The sequence below is a fragment of the Oncorhynchus kisutch genome, linkage group LG5, assembly GCF_002021735.2.
Source record: "Oncorhynchus kisutch isolate 150728-3 linkage group LG5, Okis_V2, whole genome shotgun sequence".
Lineage (NCBI taxonomy): Eukaryota > Metazoa > Chordata > Actinopteri > Salmoniformes > Salmonidae > Oncorhynchus > Oncorhynchus kisutch.
Genome location: NC_034178.2, coordinates 66175571 through 66188619, shown reverse-complemented (window position 1 = coordinate 66188619; position 13049 = coordinate 66175571). Strand labels below are relative to the sequence as shown.

General features: G+C 41.8%; 1 protein-coding gene across 1 annotated transcript in view; it reads left to right on the top strand.

Moving 5' to 3' along the window:
• The window catches only part of cdh22 (cadherin 22), a 180374-nt gene that overhangs the window by 106758 nt on the left and 60567 nt on the right, over positions 1-13049 (top strand). Inside the window, exon 8 of the mRNA XM_020483952.2 lies at positions 3828-3949. Coding sequence (XP_020339541.1) covers positions 3828-3949 — 122 coding nt within the window. The remainder of the gene's footprint in view (positions 1-3827; positions 3950-13049) is intronic.

Genomic DNA, 13049 nt, shown 5'->3' with positions numbered 1-13049 from the left:
ATGTGGTATGGTGGTTATGTGGCATGGTGGTCCTGTGGTATGGTGGTTATGTGTTATTTTGTATTTTCTTTTAACCTTTATTTAACTAGGCAAGTCAGTTAAGAACACATTTTTATTTTCAATGACGCCCTAGGAACAATGGGTTAACTGCCTCTTCAGGGGCAGAACGACAGATTTGTACCTTGTCTGCTCGGGGGTTTGAACTTGCAATCTTCCGGTTACTAGTCCAACGCTCTAACCAGTATGATGGTTATGTAGGATGGTGGTTATGTGGTATGGTGGTTCTGTGGCATGGTGGTCACGGGCTTCCTTTCCAGACTCTCTGAAGAAGACTCTCAGTATAATGTTATTTCAGCAAGAAATCTGCTATCGAGATGTTTAACATCTGCTGAGCAGCCACCAGATGTTCAGCGTGTCAATAATCTGTTGAAATCCTCTTTCTTCATGTCTCTGATATTTCTTCAAGACAAATTTAGAACAGATCAGCTCACCAGTGAGACAAATAAAAACAGTCTGCTGAAAATGGCAGAGGATCCCCCCCACTGAGGGTGAAAGTGACCAATGACCCAGTTTCCCAATGTTCCTCAGTATCCCAATGATCCAGTTTCCCAATGTTCCTCAGTGTCCCAATGTTCCTCAGTTTCCCAATGTTCCTCAGTATCCCAATGATCCAGTTTCCCAATGTTCCTCAGTTTCCCAATGTTCCTCAGTTTCCCAATGAACCAGTTTCCCAATGTTCCTCAGTTTCCCAATGACCCAGTTTTCCAATGTTCCTCAGTTTCCCAATGTTCCTCAGTTTCCCAATGTTCCTCAGTGTCCCAATGACCCAGTTTCCCAATGGTCCTCAGTTTCCCAATGTTCCTCAGTTTCCCAATGTTCCTCAGTTTCCCAATGTTCTTCAGTTTCCCAATGTTCCTCAGTTTCCCAATGTTCCTCAGTTTCCCAATGTTCCTCAGTTTCCCAATGTTCCTCAGTTTCCCAATGTTCCTCAGTTTCAGCTATTATTTTTTGTTTGTGGGATTGAAATGTAATGCGCACTGATTATTGCCATTCTCCTATCTGCTCTGTAGGTCCACTGTGGAGGGCTGAATTAAGGTAGATAAGACTGTGAGAGCACATCCATTTATATTCTTGCTGCTCAGGCAAAAACCACTCAATTAAAATATAGCATTGATGTGAGGATTATGCTATTAGTGGAGTGAGTATTCTCATCAGCACTACTACCACTGCAATGAAAAGCAAGCAATAGCTAGGAAATGTGTGCAGTAGGATGGCATGGGCTATCTGGGGTATCCGGGCTATCTAGGGTATCTGGGCTATCTGGGACATCTGGGCTATATAGGGTAACTGGGCTATCTGGGACATCTGGGCTATATAGGGTAACTGGGCTATCTGGGGTATCTGGGCTATATAGGGTAACTGGGCTATATAGGGTATCTGGGCTATCTGGGGTATATGGGCTATATAGGGTAAATGGTCTATCTGGGGTATATGGGCTATATGGGGTATATGGGCTATATAGGGTATATGGGGTAACTGGGCTATCTGGGGTATCTGGGGTATATGGGCTATATAGGGTATCTGGGCTATCTGGGCTATCTGGGCTATATAGGGTAACTGGGCTATATGTGGTATATGGGCTATATAGGGTAACTGGGCTATCTGGGGTATCTGGGCAGTCTGGGGTATCTGGGCTATATAGGGTAACTGGGCTATATGGGGTATATGGGCTATATAGGGTAACTGGGCTATATAGGGTAACTGGGCTATATAGGGTATCTGGGCTATATAGGGTAACTGGGCTATCTGGGGTATCTGGGCTATATGGGGTAGCTGGGGTATATGGGCTATATAGGGTAACTGGGCTATATGGGGTATATGGGGTATATGGGATATATAGGGTAACTGGGCTATATGGGGTATATGGGCTATATGGGCTATATGGGCTATATAGGGTAACTGGGGTATATGGTGTATATGGGCTATATGGGGTACCTGGGCTATATGGGGTACCTGGGCAGTCTGGGCTATATGGGGCATCTGGGCTATATGGGGTATCTGGGGTACCTGGGCAGTCTGGGCTATATGGAGCATCTGGGCTATATGGGGTGCCTGGGCAGTCTGGGCTATATGGGGCGTCTGGGCTATATGGGGCGTCTTGGCTATATGGTGTACCTGGGCAGTCTGGGCTATATGAGGTACCTGCGCTATATGGGGTACCTGGGCTATATGGGGTATCTGGGCTATATGGGGTACCTGGTATCTGGCATATTCTGGGATTCATGGGCTATCTGGGGTATCTGGTCTATATGGATTACCTGGGGTATATGGGGTACCTGGGCTATATGGGCTATCTGGGTTACCTGGGCTAAATGGGGTACCTGGTATCTTGGCTATCTGGGGTACCTGGGCTTTCTGGGGTACCTGGGCAATATTGAGTGTCTTGGCTATCTGGGGTACCTGGGCTATATGGAGTATCTGGTCTATATTGAGTATCTTGGCTATCTGGGGTACCTGGGCTATATGGAGTATCTTGGCTATCTGGGGTACCTGGGCTATATGGAGTATCTGGTCTATATGGAGTATCTGGGCATCTGCAGAACACTGACTGAAGACTGCAGTTTAGACCATGTTGAAATCTTATGGTGTATTTTTCCAGCCACATCACTGTTTATTGTTTACCAAAACAGTGGCGCATTGTTGTTGTTTGAACTGCAGTTTGTCCCTTTAATGGAACGCGTTTTGTATTATGGATTTGAAACTGTAAACGTCTGACAATTAAAGAGACATGTCTAAATGTACACACTCTTACATATGTAGATATGTTAGAACATAATTACATCCTGTAGATACTGAGATTGCACATGAGATTGCAGTGATGACTCACTTTCAACTAAATTGACTCACGTTCGAAGCACCCCACTGTAAATGGTTCAGAAGCAAAATGGAAACTCATCAAACATAATCAAATAATTAGGAATTGGAATTAAAATGCAACGAGAAGTCGGAGTGCCGAACCCACAGAGTCTTGTAATTGGGGTAGTAGTAACTAATTTGAAGTGGATTTTGATTGCACTAATTATGTAATCGCCTCCCCTCCCTCATTTCGATGTGGACTTTTAAGACGTTTGCGGGAGAATAGGGGTGTGCACTCGTTGCTTTGTTAATCTTTTAACAAGGGCTTGATCAAAATCATTTACAACACATTATTAAGTGCATTAATTCATATTTCAACAATTAAGTCAGGCCCCTGGTGTACTCTAATCATTAAACTTGTAATTTTGTATTTATTCATTATTTGATAGCTGGAGCTCTGATATGAAAATGAGCTCGCTCATTTGTGGTAGCCCTGACTCGTGTCAGAAAAGTGTTATCCTGGTAATGGAGGTAATTTCAGGAGACATTAAAAACTGTCATCACTTAGTGAAAATGCACAAGCTGACTGATGGCTTCATTGGGTAAATGTTGTCTTTCGTACAGTCTTCCGTTGAACACAACAATCATCCATCCGTATGTCATCACTCAACCGTGTGTTTATAAGAGGATGAACTACACAATATTATGACCTTCTGTTTTCTCAGAACTCAGTCAGCTTTGTACCTCAGAAAGCTATACTGTAGATATGATGTACAGTTTTGGTTTGTAGCAAATATTTATTTAACTCACTTTCTTTGCAATTATAGACATTGGCGGTTCTGACCGTAGCAATGTCCAGTTCATTTTGTCAGTGCCATAGAATACTGTTGTAGTACACATTAGAACAGTACAAAATCACTATTGTGTAAAATATTCAATACTAACACTGTAAATGAATCTTCTCTTTGTAGATAATGTATCCCAGATATCCCATTCATCAGTGAGCATTCGTATCCTGGACGTGAACGATAACCCTCCTGAACTGGCCAGACCTTACGAGGCGTCCATCTGTGAGGACGTTAAGCCGGGACAGGTAAGGGCAAATTCTAACGTAATGCATTATTACCATGTAACTAATGTGTTACAACATACTTACTACAGCTTAATGCAGGGTTTCCAAAACATGGTCCTGGGGGCCCCACCTGGGTGCACATTTTGGTTTTTGCCCTAGCATGACACAGCTGATTGAAATAACATGCTAATCATCAAGCTTTGATTATTTGAGTCAGTGGTGTAGTGCTAGGGCAAACAACCAAATGTGCACCGTGGGGGGTGGACGAGTTTGGGATATCCTGTCTTAATGGATTACAAAATACTTGCTGTGTCAATACTGTGTGAATGCTGTGTGAATGCTGTGTGAATGCTGTGTGTGAATGAAGTTGTTAGTATTTCCTGTCATAAGAATAATCTTTATTTTTAGTAGATGAACAAATATATTACCGTGACTCAACCACAACTCTGAGTACAACAGCAAGAGGGGAAGAATTAAACAAATCCCATTGAGGAACTGACTTCATTGAAAATATTTTGTATTCATTTGGGATTTGTAGGGTGTACATCCAGAAATGCAATGTAATTTAACATCACGGCCTAGGACTTAAATATCACAGTTGTGAAACAGCCCATGGTTGCATTGCATCTCCTCATTTCAACTACCTCTGCTGCTTTAAATCTGAAATGTTGTTTTCAAAACTGTGTGCAAAACGTAAATCCTTGGGGCCTTGCTATATACTAGTAGACCGTTGGATGCTTGCCACCTAAGAGTGGTCGGCAATAAGTTTGTGTTGGTTGAGGGCACAGCCAATCATTTCCCCTCTTTGTCAGAATTGTTTCATTATCGCCTAGTTTCTCGTTTGGACCTTTTTCAATTGGACAGCATGATCTATTTGACACTTTGTTCCAAAGGCAATTTATAAATGCTGTTTTGGGCACAGGAAGCAGCTTGCCAAACTATTCTCATGCCAATACTTGAGTTATCAGTTATAAAAGGAAGATGTATTTGTGTTTTCTTGACTGAAGAGGTAACAAAGAGCTGAATGTTTCGAAAACAAAAAGCATTGTATTTGGGACAAATAATTCGCTAAACCCCAATAAAATCTTTGAGCATGTTGAGGAGGCTAAACTGCTTGGAGTAACCCTGGATTGTAAACTGTCATGGTCAAAACCCATTTATTCAAGAGTAGCTAAAATGGGGAGATGTCTGCCCATAATAAAGTGCTGCTCTGCCTTCTTAACAATCAACAAGGAAGGTCCTACAGGCCCTAGTTTTGCCACACCTAGACTATTGTCCAGTTGTGTGGTCAGGTGCCACAAAAAATGTACACGGAGAGCTGACATTAATATGTCAGTCTCTCCTGGCTCAAAGTAGAGGAGAGATTGACTTCATCACTACTTGTATTTGTGAGAATTATTGACATATTGAATCCCCCGAGGTGTCTGTTTAAACTGCAAGCACACAGCGCAGACACCCATGCATACCCTGCAAGGCATGCCACCAGATGTCTCGTCACAGTACCCAAGTCCAGAACAGACTTGGCAGGTGCATAGTACTACAGAGAGCCATGACTACATGGAACTCTATTCCACATCAAGTTACTCATGCAAACAGTAAAATCACACCGTGTGGAACAACTACACATGATTACATACACACTATTCACACACATACTAATGGATTTTGTGTTGTCGATATATGGTGCTATAGTAGATTAGTGGCCTGTGGGCACCTACTTATTGTGTTGTGAAATCTGAGGGGAAATGTAATGTAATGTTTTTAATTGTACAGTGAATGCGGAAAGTATTCAGACCTCTTGACTTTTTCCACAATTTGTTACGTTACAGACTTATTCTAAAATTGATTAAATATTTTTTAAAATCATAATCAATCTACACACAATACTCCATAATGACAAAGCAAAAACAGCTTTTTAGAAAATTTAGCAAATGTATTAAAATAAAATAAATTCCTTATTTACATAAGCATTCAGACCTTATAAGGTTCCACAGTTGACAGTGCATGTCAGAGCCTAAACCAAACCATGAGATCAAAGGAAATGACCATACAGCTCCAAGACAGGATTGTGTCGAGGCACAGATCTGGGGGAATGGTACCAGAACAAATCTCTAGCATTGAATGTGCCCAAGAACACAGTGGCCACCATCATTCTTAAATGGAAGAAGTTTGGAAACACCAAGACTCTTCCTAGAGCAGACCGCCCGGTCAAACTGAGCAATCGGGGGAGAAGGACCTTGGCCAGTGAGGTGACCAAGAACCTGATGATCACTCTGACAGAGCTCCAGAGAACCTCTATGGAGATGGGAGAACCTTCCAGAAGGACAACCAACTCTGCAGCTCTCCACCTATCAGGCCTTTATGGTAGTGTGGCCAGATGGAAGCCACTCCTCAGTAAAAGGCACATCACAGCCCGCTTGGAGTTTGCCAAAAGGCACCTAAAGGACTGAGATCATAAGAAACAAGATTCTTTGGTCTGATGAAACTGAGATTGAAAACTTTGGCCTGAATGCCAAGTGTCACGTCTGGAGAAAATCTAGCACCATCCCTACGGTGAAGCATGGTGGCGGCAGCATCATGCTGTGGGGATGTTTTTCAGCGGCAGGGACTGGGAGACTAGTCAGGATCGAGGGAAAGATGAATGGAGCAATGTACAGATTCTTGATGAAAACCTGCTCCAGAGCACTCAGGACCTCAGACTGGGGCGAAGGTTCTCCTTCCAACAGGACAACAATCCTAAGCACACAGCCAAGACAATTCAGGAGTGGCTTCGGGACATGTCTCTGAATGTCCTTGAGTGGCCCAGCCAGAGCCCGGACTTGAACCCAATCAAACATCTCTGGAGAGACCTGAAAATAGCTGTGCAGTGACGCTCCCCATCCAACCTGACAGCGCTTGGAAGAGACTCCCCAAATACAGCTGTGCCAAGCTTATAGCGTCATACCCAAGAAGACTCGAGGCTGTAATCGCTGTCAAAGGTGCTCCAACAAAGTACTGAGTAAAAGGTTTGAATCTTTATGTAAATGTCATAGTTCAGATTTTTTTATATACATTTGCAAACATATATTTTTTTAATAATGTTTTTGCTTCGTCATTATGGGGATTTGTGTGTAGATTGAAGAGGAAAAACAACAATTTAATCAATTTTAGAATAAGGCTGTGACATAACAAAATGTGAAATAGTCAGAATGCACTGTATATAATTGCCTTCATTTTGCTGGACCCGAGGAAGCATCCATAATACATAGAAAGACAAAGGTGGGATTGAATCAGTTGGGTGAATATGTCAATTTAGATCAATATTATGCCATTTAGCAGACCATTTTATAAAAAGCGACTTACAGTGAGTGCATACATTTTCATAATTGCGGCCCAAGTATATAATAGATGTACTGTATCACTTTTCAATATAATGTACAAAAAATATGATTTGAGTTACCCATTTTGGAGGATGGATTAGAGGAGTATGTTATTTTGATTCATTGACGTCATGCGGTTTGATATCCTTCATCTGTTCCATTTAGCAATTTTTTTACCAGCTGTGTTGATATTTACTACATAATATTCAACAGCCGATTTAGTGGAGAGATTACACAATATCATTGAAGTAGGCCAGAAATGAATGCATAATCTAAAGGCCATGATCTTAGAACAGTTGGTGGCAGATTGAAGAGAATAGACAGAATATACACGTGTGAATATAGCGATAATCCATCTATCCGGAGCCCTGATTCTCAACTATCATTAAAAATGGACAGGGTCATTAAGGTATTTTATTTTCCATTCAGTCAACAGGCCCCGGGGCTCAGCTGGAGCCAATTACGCTGAGCAGAGCAAAGGAATAATTAAAAGACTGGGGATGTGTCCAAAATGTCACCCTCTTCCCTATATTGTCCACTACTTCTGACCAGGGCCTATGGGACCTAGTGAAAGGTAGTACACTATATAGGGTGCCATTTGGGATGCATCCATGTCTTTAAAGCGGGGCCTCCTTGCTGGAAGCTACATGTGTAATGAGGCCTAGGCCTCCCCTCCTCTTGATCTGCAGAATTTTTAAAAATGCTCATCGCCCTCTGTGTTCGCCACGTTTCGCAAGAACATTGTGTGGTCTGATCTCTCTCCATCTCGCTCCTTCCTCACTCCCTCCTCCATCTGCGAGCCAACATTAACCTTCAACACATAATCACAGGGACGACCGCTAGTCTTGTGGTTGAGATTTCCACCCCCGACAGTGAGGAGATTCTTTCACAGGTCCATTTAGATTGCACATTGACATTTGGAAATCTGTAGATATTTAATTTTTCATGTAAGCAATAGAAATAAAATGGATTTCTATTTGTGTTGGATGCACATTTTAAGCAATAAGGCCAGAGGGAGTGTGTTATATGGCAAATAGCTGTGGTATAAGGGCTGAGTGCTAGGGCCCTTTGCCGTGATATATTGGCCATATATCACAAACCCCTGAGTTGGCTTTGACCTCTGGGAGATTAAACGAAAATGTTGTTATCTTTAGGTCAGAGGGTTTCTCGTGTTCATTCTCTGCCTTGGCATAACTCTCCATCTCGCGGCAGCGTAGCCTAGTGGTTAGAGCATTGGACTAGTAACCGGAAGGTTGCGAGTTCAAACCCCCGAGCTGACAAGGTACAAATCTGTCGTTCTGCCCCTGAACAGGCAGTTAACCCATTGTTCCCAGGCCGTCATTGAAAATAAGAATATGTTCTTAACTGACTTGCCTGGTTAAATAAAGGTAAAATTAAATTAAATTAAATAACTACAGATTTGCTGCAATTTATGTTGTTTTCCAGGAATGTAGGTTTTTCTCTGTGTTTTTCCACCCTAAAATTTGACAATTCGTGTGACCAGTTCTTAGATGCTAAGTTTCTCTCATTCTTAGTCCTTGTGTACTTTGTACTTTTGCATGGAGTTGCTTCATTGATTGGTAATTGACAAGTCCACTCCTAAAAGGGAGAATGAATCAATACATCAACCCATTCATGAATTACCAGAATGACAAACTATATGTACCATATTGTTGTGAAGAAATATATTTTTCTAAGAGGAGGTGTTGAGTAAGGAACAAAACTTTGACAATGGTCTCTGACCACCTTTTTGGCCAGCTAAAATCAGCTGTACACCAAATGCTAAAACGTATCTTTCCCAAATAACCTTACAATCCTGGAGATGTGTCTTTAAAGGGAAATGCATGACCCTCTCATAGTTTCCTGAAATAAGTAGACATCATTGAAACAAGGCCTTACAGTATCTTAATCCACCATAAGGTGCCCTCTCTGCACGGGGTATTTTTGATTTTTGATTTCACATTTATTTAACAAGGTAGGCCAGTTGAGAACAAGTTCTCATTTACAACTGTGACCTGGCCAAGATAAAGCAAAGAAGTGCGACAAAAACAACAACATAGTTACACATGGAATTAACAAACATGCAGTCAATAATACAGTAGAAAAGTCTATATACAGTGTGTGCAAATGGAGTAAGATTAGGGAGGTAAGGCAATAAATAGGCCAATAGTGGTGAAATAATTACAATTTTGCAATTAAACACTGGAGTGATAGATGTGCAGAAGATGAATGTGCAAGTAGAGATACTGGGGTGAAAAGGAGCAAAAAATAAATAACAATATGGGGATGATGTAGCTTTTTACAGCTTTTTACAGATGGGCTGTGTTACGATGGTATTACGTCTGGGTCAAGATATATTTCTAGTGTAAAATGAGTTTGAATTGTGTTACTGTTGCCACAAATGCAATTTATAAGGCGGATAGGTTGGTTGGAGCACAGCCTCCTGCATAATTACCTGTATATTCTTACACCTGGAGTACCAACAAAATACTGTCTATCTGCACTTTGGTCAGGATTCTGTCTGCTCTCCCTTCCCTTTATGTCCTCTAAAAATTGTGTAAGGCCAATGCCAGTATTCATTTCCCCCCAATAGTTCTGCAATACCAGGCTGCAATGTTTGCGCTAACGTAGGTTCTTTTCACTTCCAAGCCAGAACCCTGGAGTTTTTAAATAGTTGCTTTTCAACTTTATTTTCCCTTTCTTTTGTAGTCATGCAGGTCAACAAGAGCATAACATGTCAAAATATGCACTACCCTCCTATATGGAGTCTACACAGTCCAACAAAACGGATGCTTCATTTTCTCTGAACATCCCCTTTAAGCCTATCAACACACACACCACCATATTTACACAGGAACTCCAGCATTTGTCAACTCAGTATTGTGTCACACGCAAATCTCATGAGTAGCTTTTCACTAAGTGTGTGTATGGCGTGCCTATCACCCATGCCTTTTCAGTGCATCAGCTATGTGTCTCACAATTGGTGGCACTGTGGTGAAAATCAGATTAGCCTTTAACTGAGTTGAGTTTGATCCCATTTGAGGAGTTAGCAACACGTCGTATTTGTTTGTGTTTAAAGGCGAGATAAATCAGGCAAAGAAAGTGGCCCGAGACGTACATAAAGGACAATATTTTTTGCACATCATGCTTCAAAACATCTGTAAGTGACTTTGTGGAGCTTCACATGATTACTTGTCATATGTTTTCCATAGACTGCTTATGGGGAAATGAAACCAATGTCATTTTGTAATTTAGGTGAACTATCCCGTTAAAGTAACTGTCCAGTGTTCCCAAATTGACATGAAATATGACCTGTAATTAATTACAATATGAGTGAAGTAATTTTCCTTTCAGTTTGTTCATTTATTAAGTATGTTAAAAGTGTGTTGGAATGGTGTGGGTGTATACGGTCATCAAATATATTAATGTGAGTAGACCCCTGATTGGCCAACTCATTTTTTTCTCTCCAATATATACTTTGGCCGTAAATACAAGTATAGGATGATTCAACAACATCATTTTTTTTTGTCAGTTAAGAACAAATTCTTATTTTCAATGACGGCCTAGGTACAGTGGGTTAACTGCCTTGTTCAGGGGGCAGAACGACAGATTTTTACAAGGGTTCGATCTTGCAACCTTTCGGTCACTAGGCTACTAGGCTACCCTGCCATTATGTGGGTATGAGTTAACAGAACATTGACTTTTAAAAGTAAGATTTTCACTAGACAGTTACTTTAAATTACAGTGCATTTGTGTATGTTTTTTGAGAATATAAGAACTGAGTTGAAAAATGTATAATTGCTGGAGTACTGTGGATACCAATATCCCTGTGAGCCTCCCAAGCCCATGCTGCCCAGGGTTAAGAACATACATTGTAAATTAATAATATTACACTGTGTTGTATTGCTCCCTCTAAACATGTTCCTCTGATCCCTTGGGCAAAATGTGTTTAATCGGTTGTTCAACTACCACCAAGCTACTGCAAAATGCAGTTAAATCACTAGTTGAACTACATGCAGTTCACCACTCCCCAACACTGGAAGGAATATATGAGTGGTACGTACATTAGGCTACATCAAATCGTTGTCTCTTACAATAGTTGTGTTTAGTTCATTAGGATCTCCAGCAGTTGTTCATGCATCAGCTACTCTTCCTGCAGTCCACATAAGGTTTCTTCAGAATGTACATATTTGGGGGCTCGTCCGGGATCACCCAGGATTTCAAACCTCTCCATTTCTCTCATAGACAAGATGTGCTGATTCATTTGGTTATTCAAAATCATTTAAGATCGGAAGAAGGCATCTAAAGCGTTTGTTGCAATTTCTGGTACCATCTTTTGCTACAGGTAATTATTGTGAAGTGACATGTTGAATTATTCAAACCATAGCACGGCCTCCTGAAATCCTTGTGTTCTGGGATTCCTCCACATTTCCACCCCCTCAAAATCTGTCTTCACATTTCTTGATCTACCCCCAAACTACCCCCAAATATACCCCCAAAGCTACCCCCAAAGCTACCCCAAGTCTCAGGCCTCCGTCGATCCTCCTCATCGACCCTGTGGCATTTGACAGACAAGATGCAAATAGACAGATATCATGTAATGCCGTGTAGTGCCATATAGTGCCATATAGTGCCGCATAGTGCCACATTGTGCCGCGTAGTGCCATATAGTGCCATATAGTGCCTCATAGTGCCACATTGTGCAGCGTAGTACCATATAGTGCCATATAGAGCCGTGTAGTGCCATATAGTGCCTCATAGTGCCATGTAGTGCCATATAGTGTCTCATAGTGCCATGTAGTGTCGTGTAGTGCTATATAGTGCCTCATAGTGCCTGTAGTGCTGTATATTGCCATATAGTGCATCATAGTGCCATGTAGTGCCATATAGTGCCTCATAGTGCCATGTAGTGCCGTGTAGTGCCATATACAGTAATCCTGTATAGTGCCATATAGTGTTGTGTAGTGCCGCATAGTGCCATATACAGTAGTGCCATGTAGTGCCATATAGTGCAGCGTAGTGCCGCGTAGTGCCATATAGTGCAGTGTAGTGCCGTGTAGTGCCATATAGTGCCATATACAGTAGTGCCATATAGTGCCGTGTAGTGCCATATACAGTAGTGCCATATAGTGCCGTGTAGTGCCATGTAGTGCCGTGTAGTGCCATATACAGTAGTCAAATCAAATCAAATGTATTTATAAAGCCCTTCTTACATCAGCTGATATCTCAAAGTGCTGTACAGAAACCAGCCTATAACCCCAAACAGCAAGCAATGCAGGTGTAGAAGCATGGTAGCTAGGAAAAACTCCCTAGAAAGGCCAGAACCTAGGAAGAAACCTAGAGAGGAACCAGGCTATGAGGGGTGATCCTCTTCTGGCTGTGCCGGGTGGAGATTATATCAGAACATGGCCAAGATGTTCAAATGTTCATAGATGACCAGCAGGGTCAAATAATAATAATCACAGTGGTTGTTGAGGGTGCAACAGGTCAGCACCTCAGGAGTAAATGTCAGTTGGCTTTTCATAGCCGATCATTCAGAGTATCTCTACCGCTCCTGCTGTCTCGTAGTGCCGTATAGTGCAGTGTAGTGCCATATAGTGCAGTGTAGTTCCATGTTGTGTCATGTAGTGCAGTGTAGTTCCATGTAGTGCCGTGTAGTGCAGTGTAGTGTAGTGACGTATAGTGGAGTGCAGTGTAGTGTAGTGACGTATAGTGTAGTGCAGTGTAGTGCCGTGTAGTGCCGTGTAGTGCAGTGTAGTTCC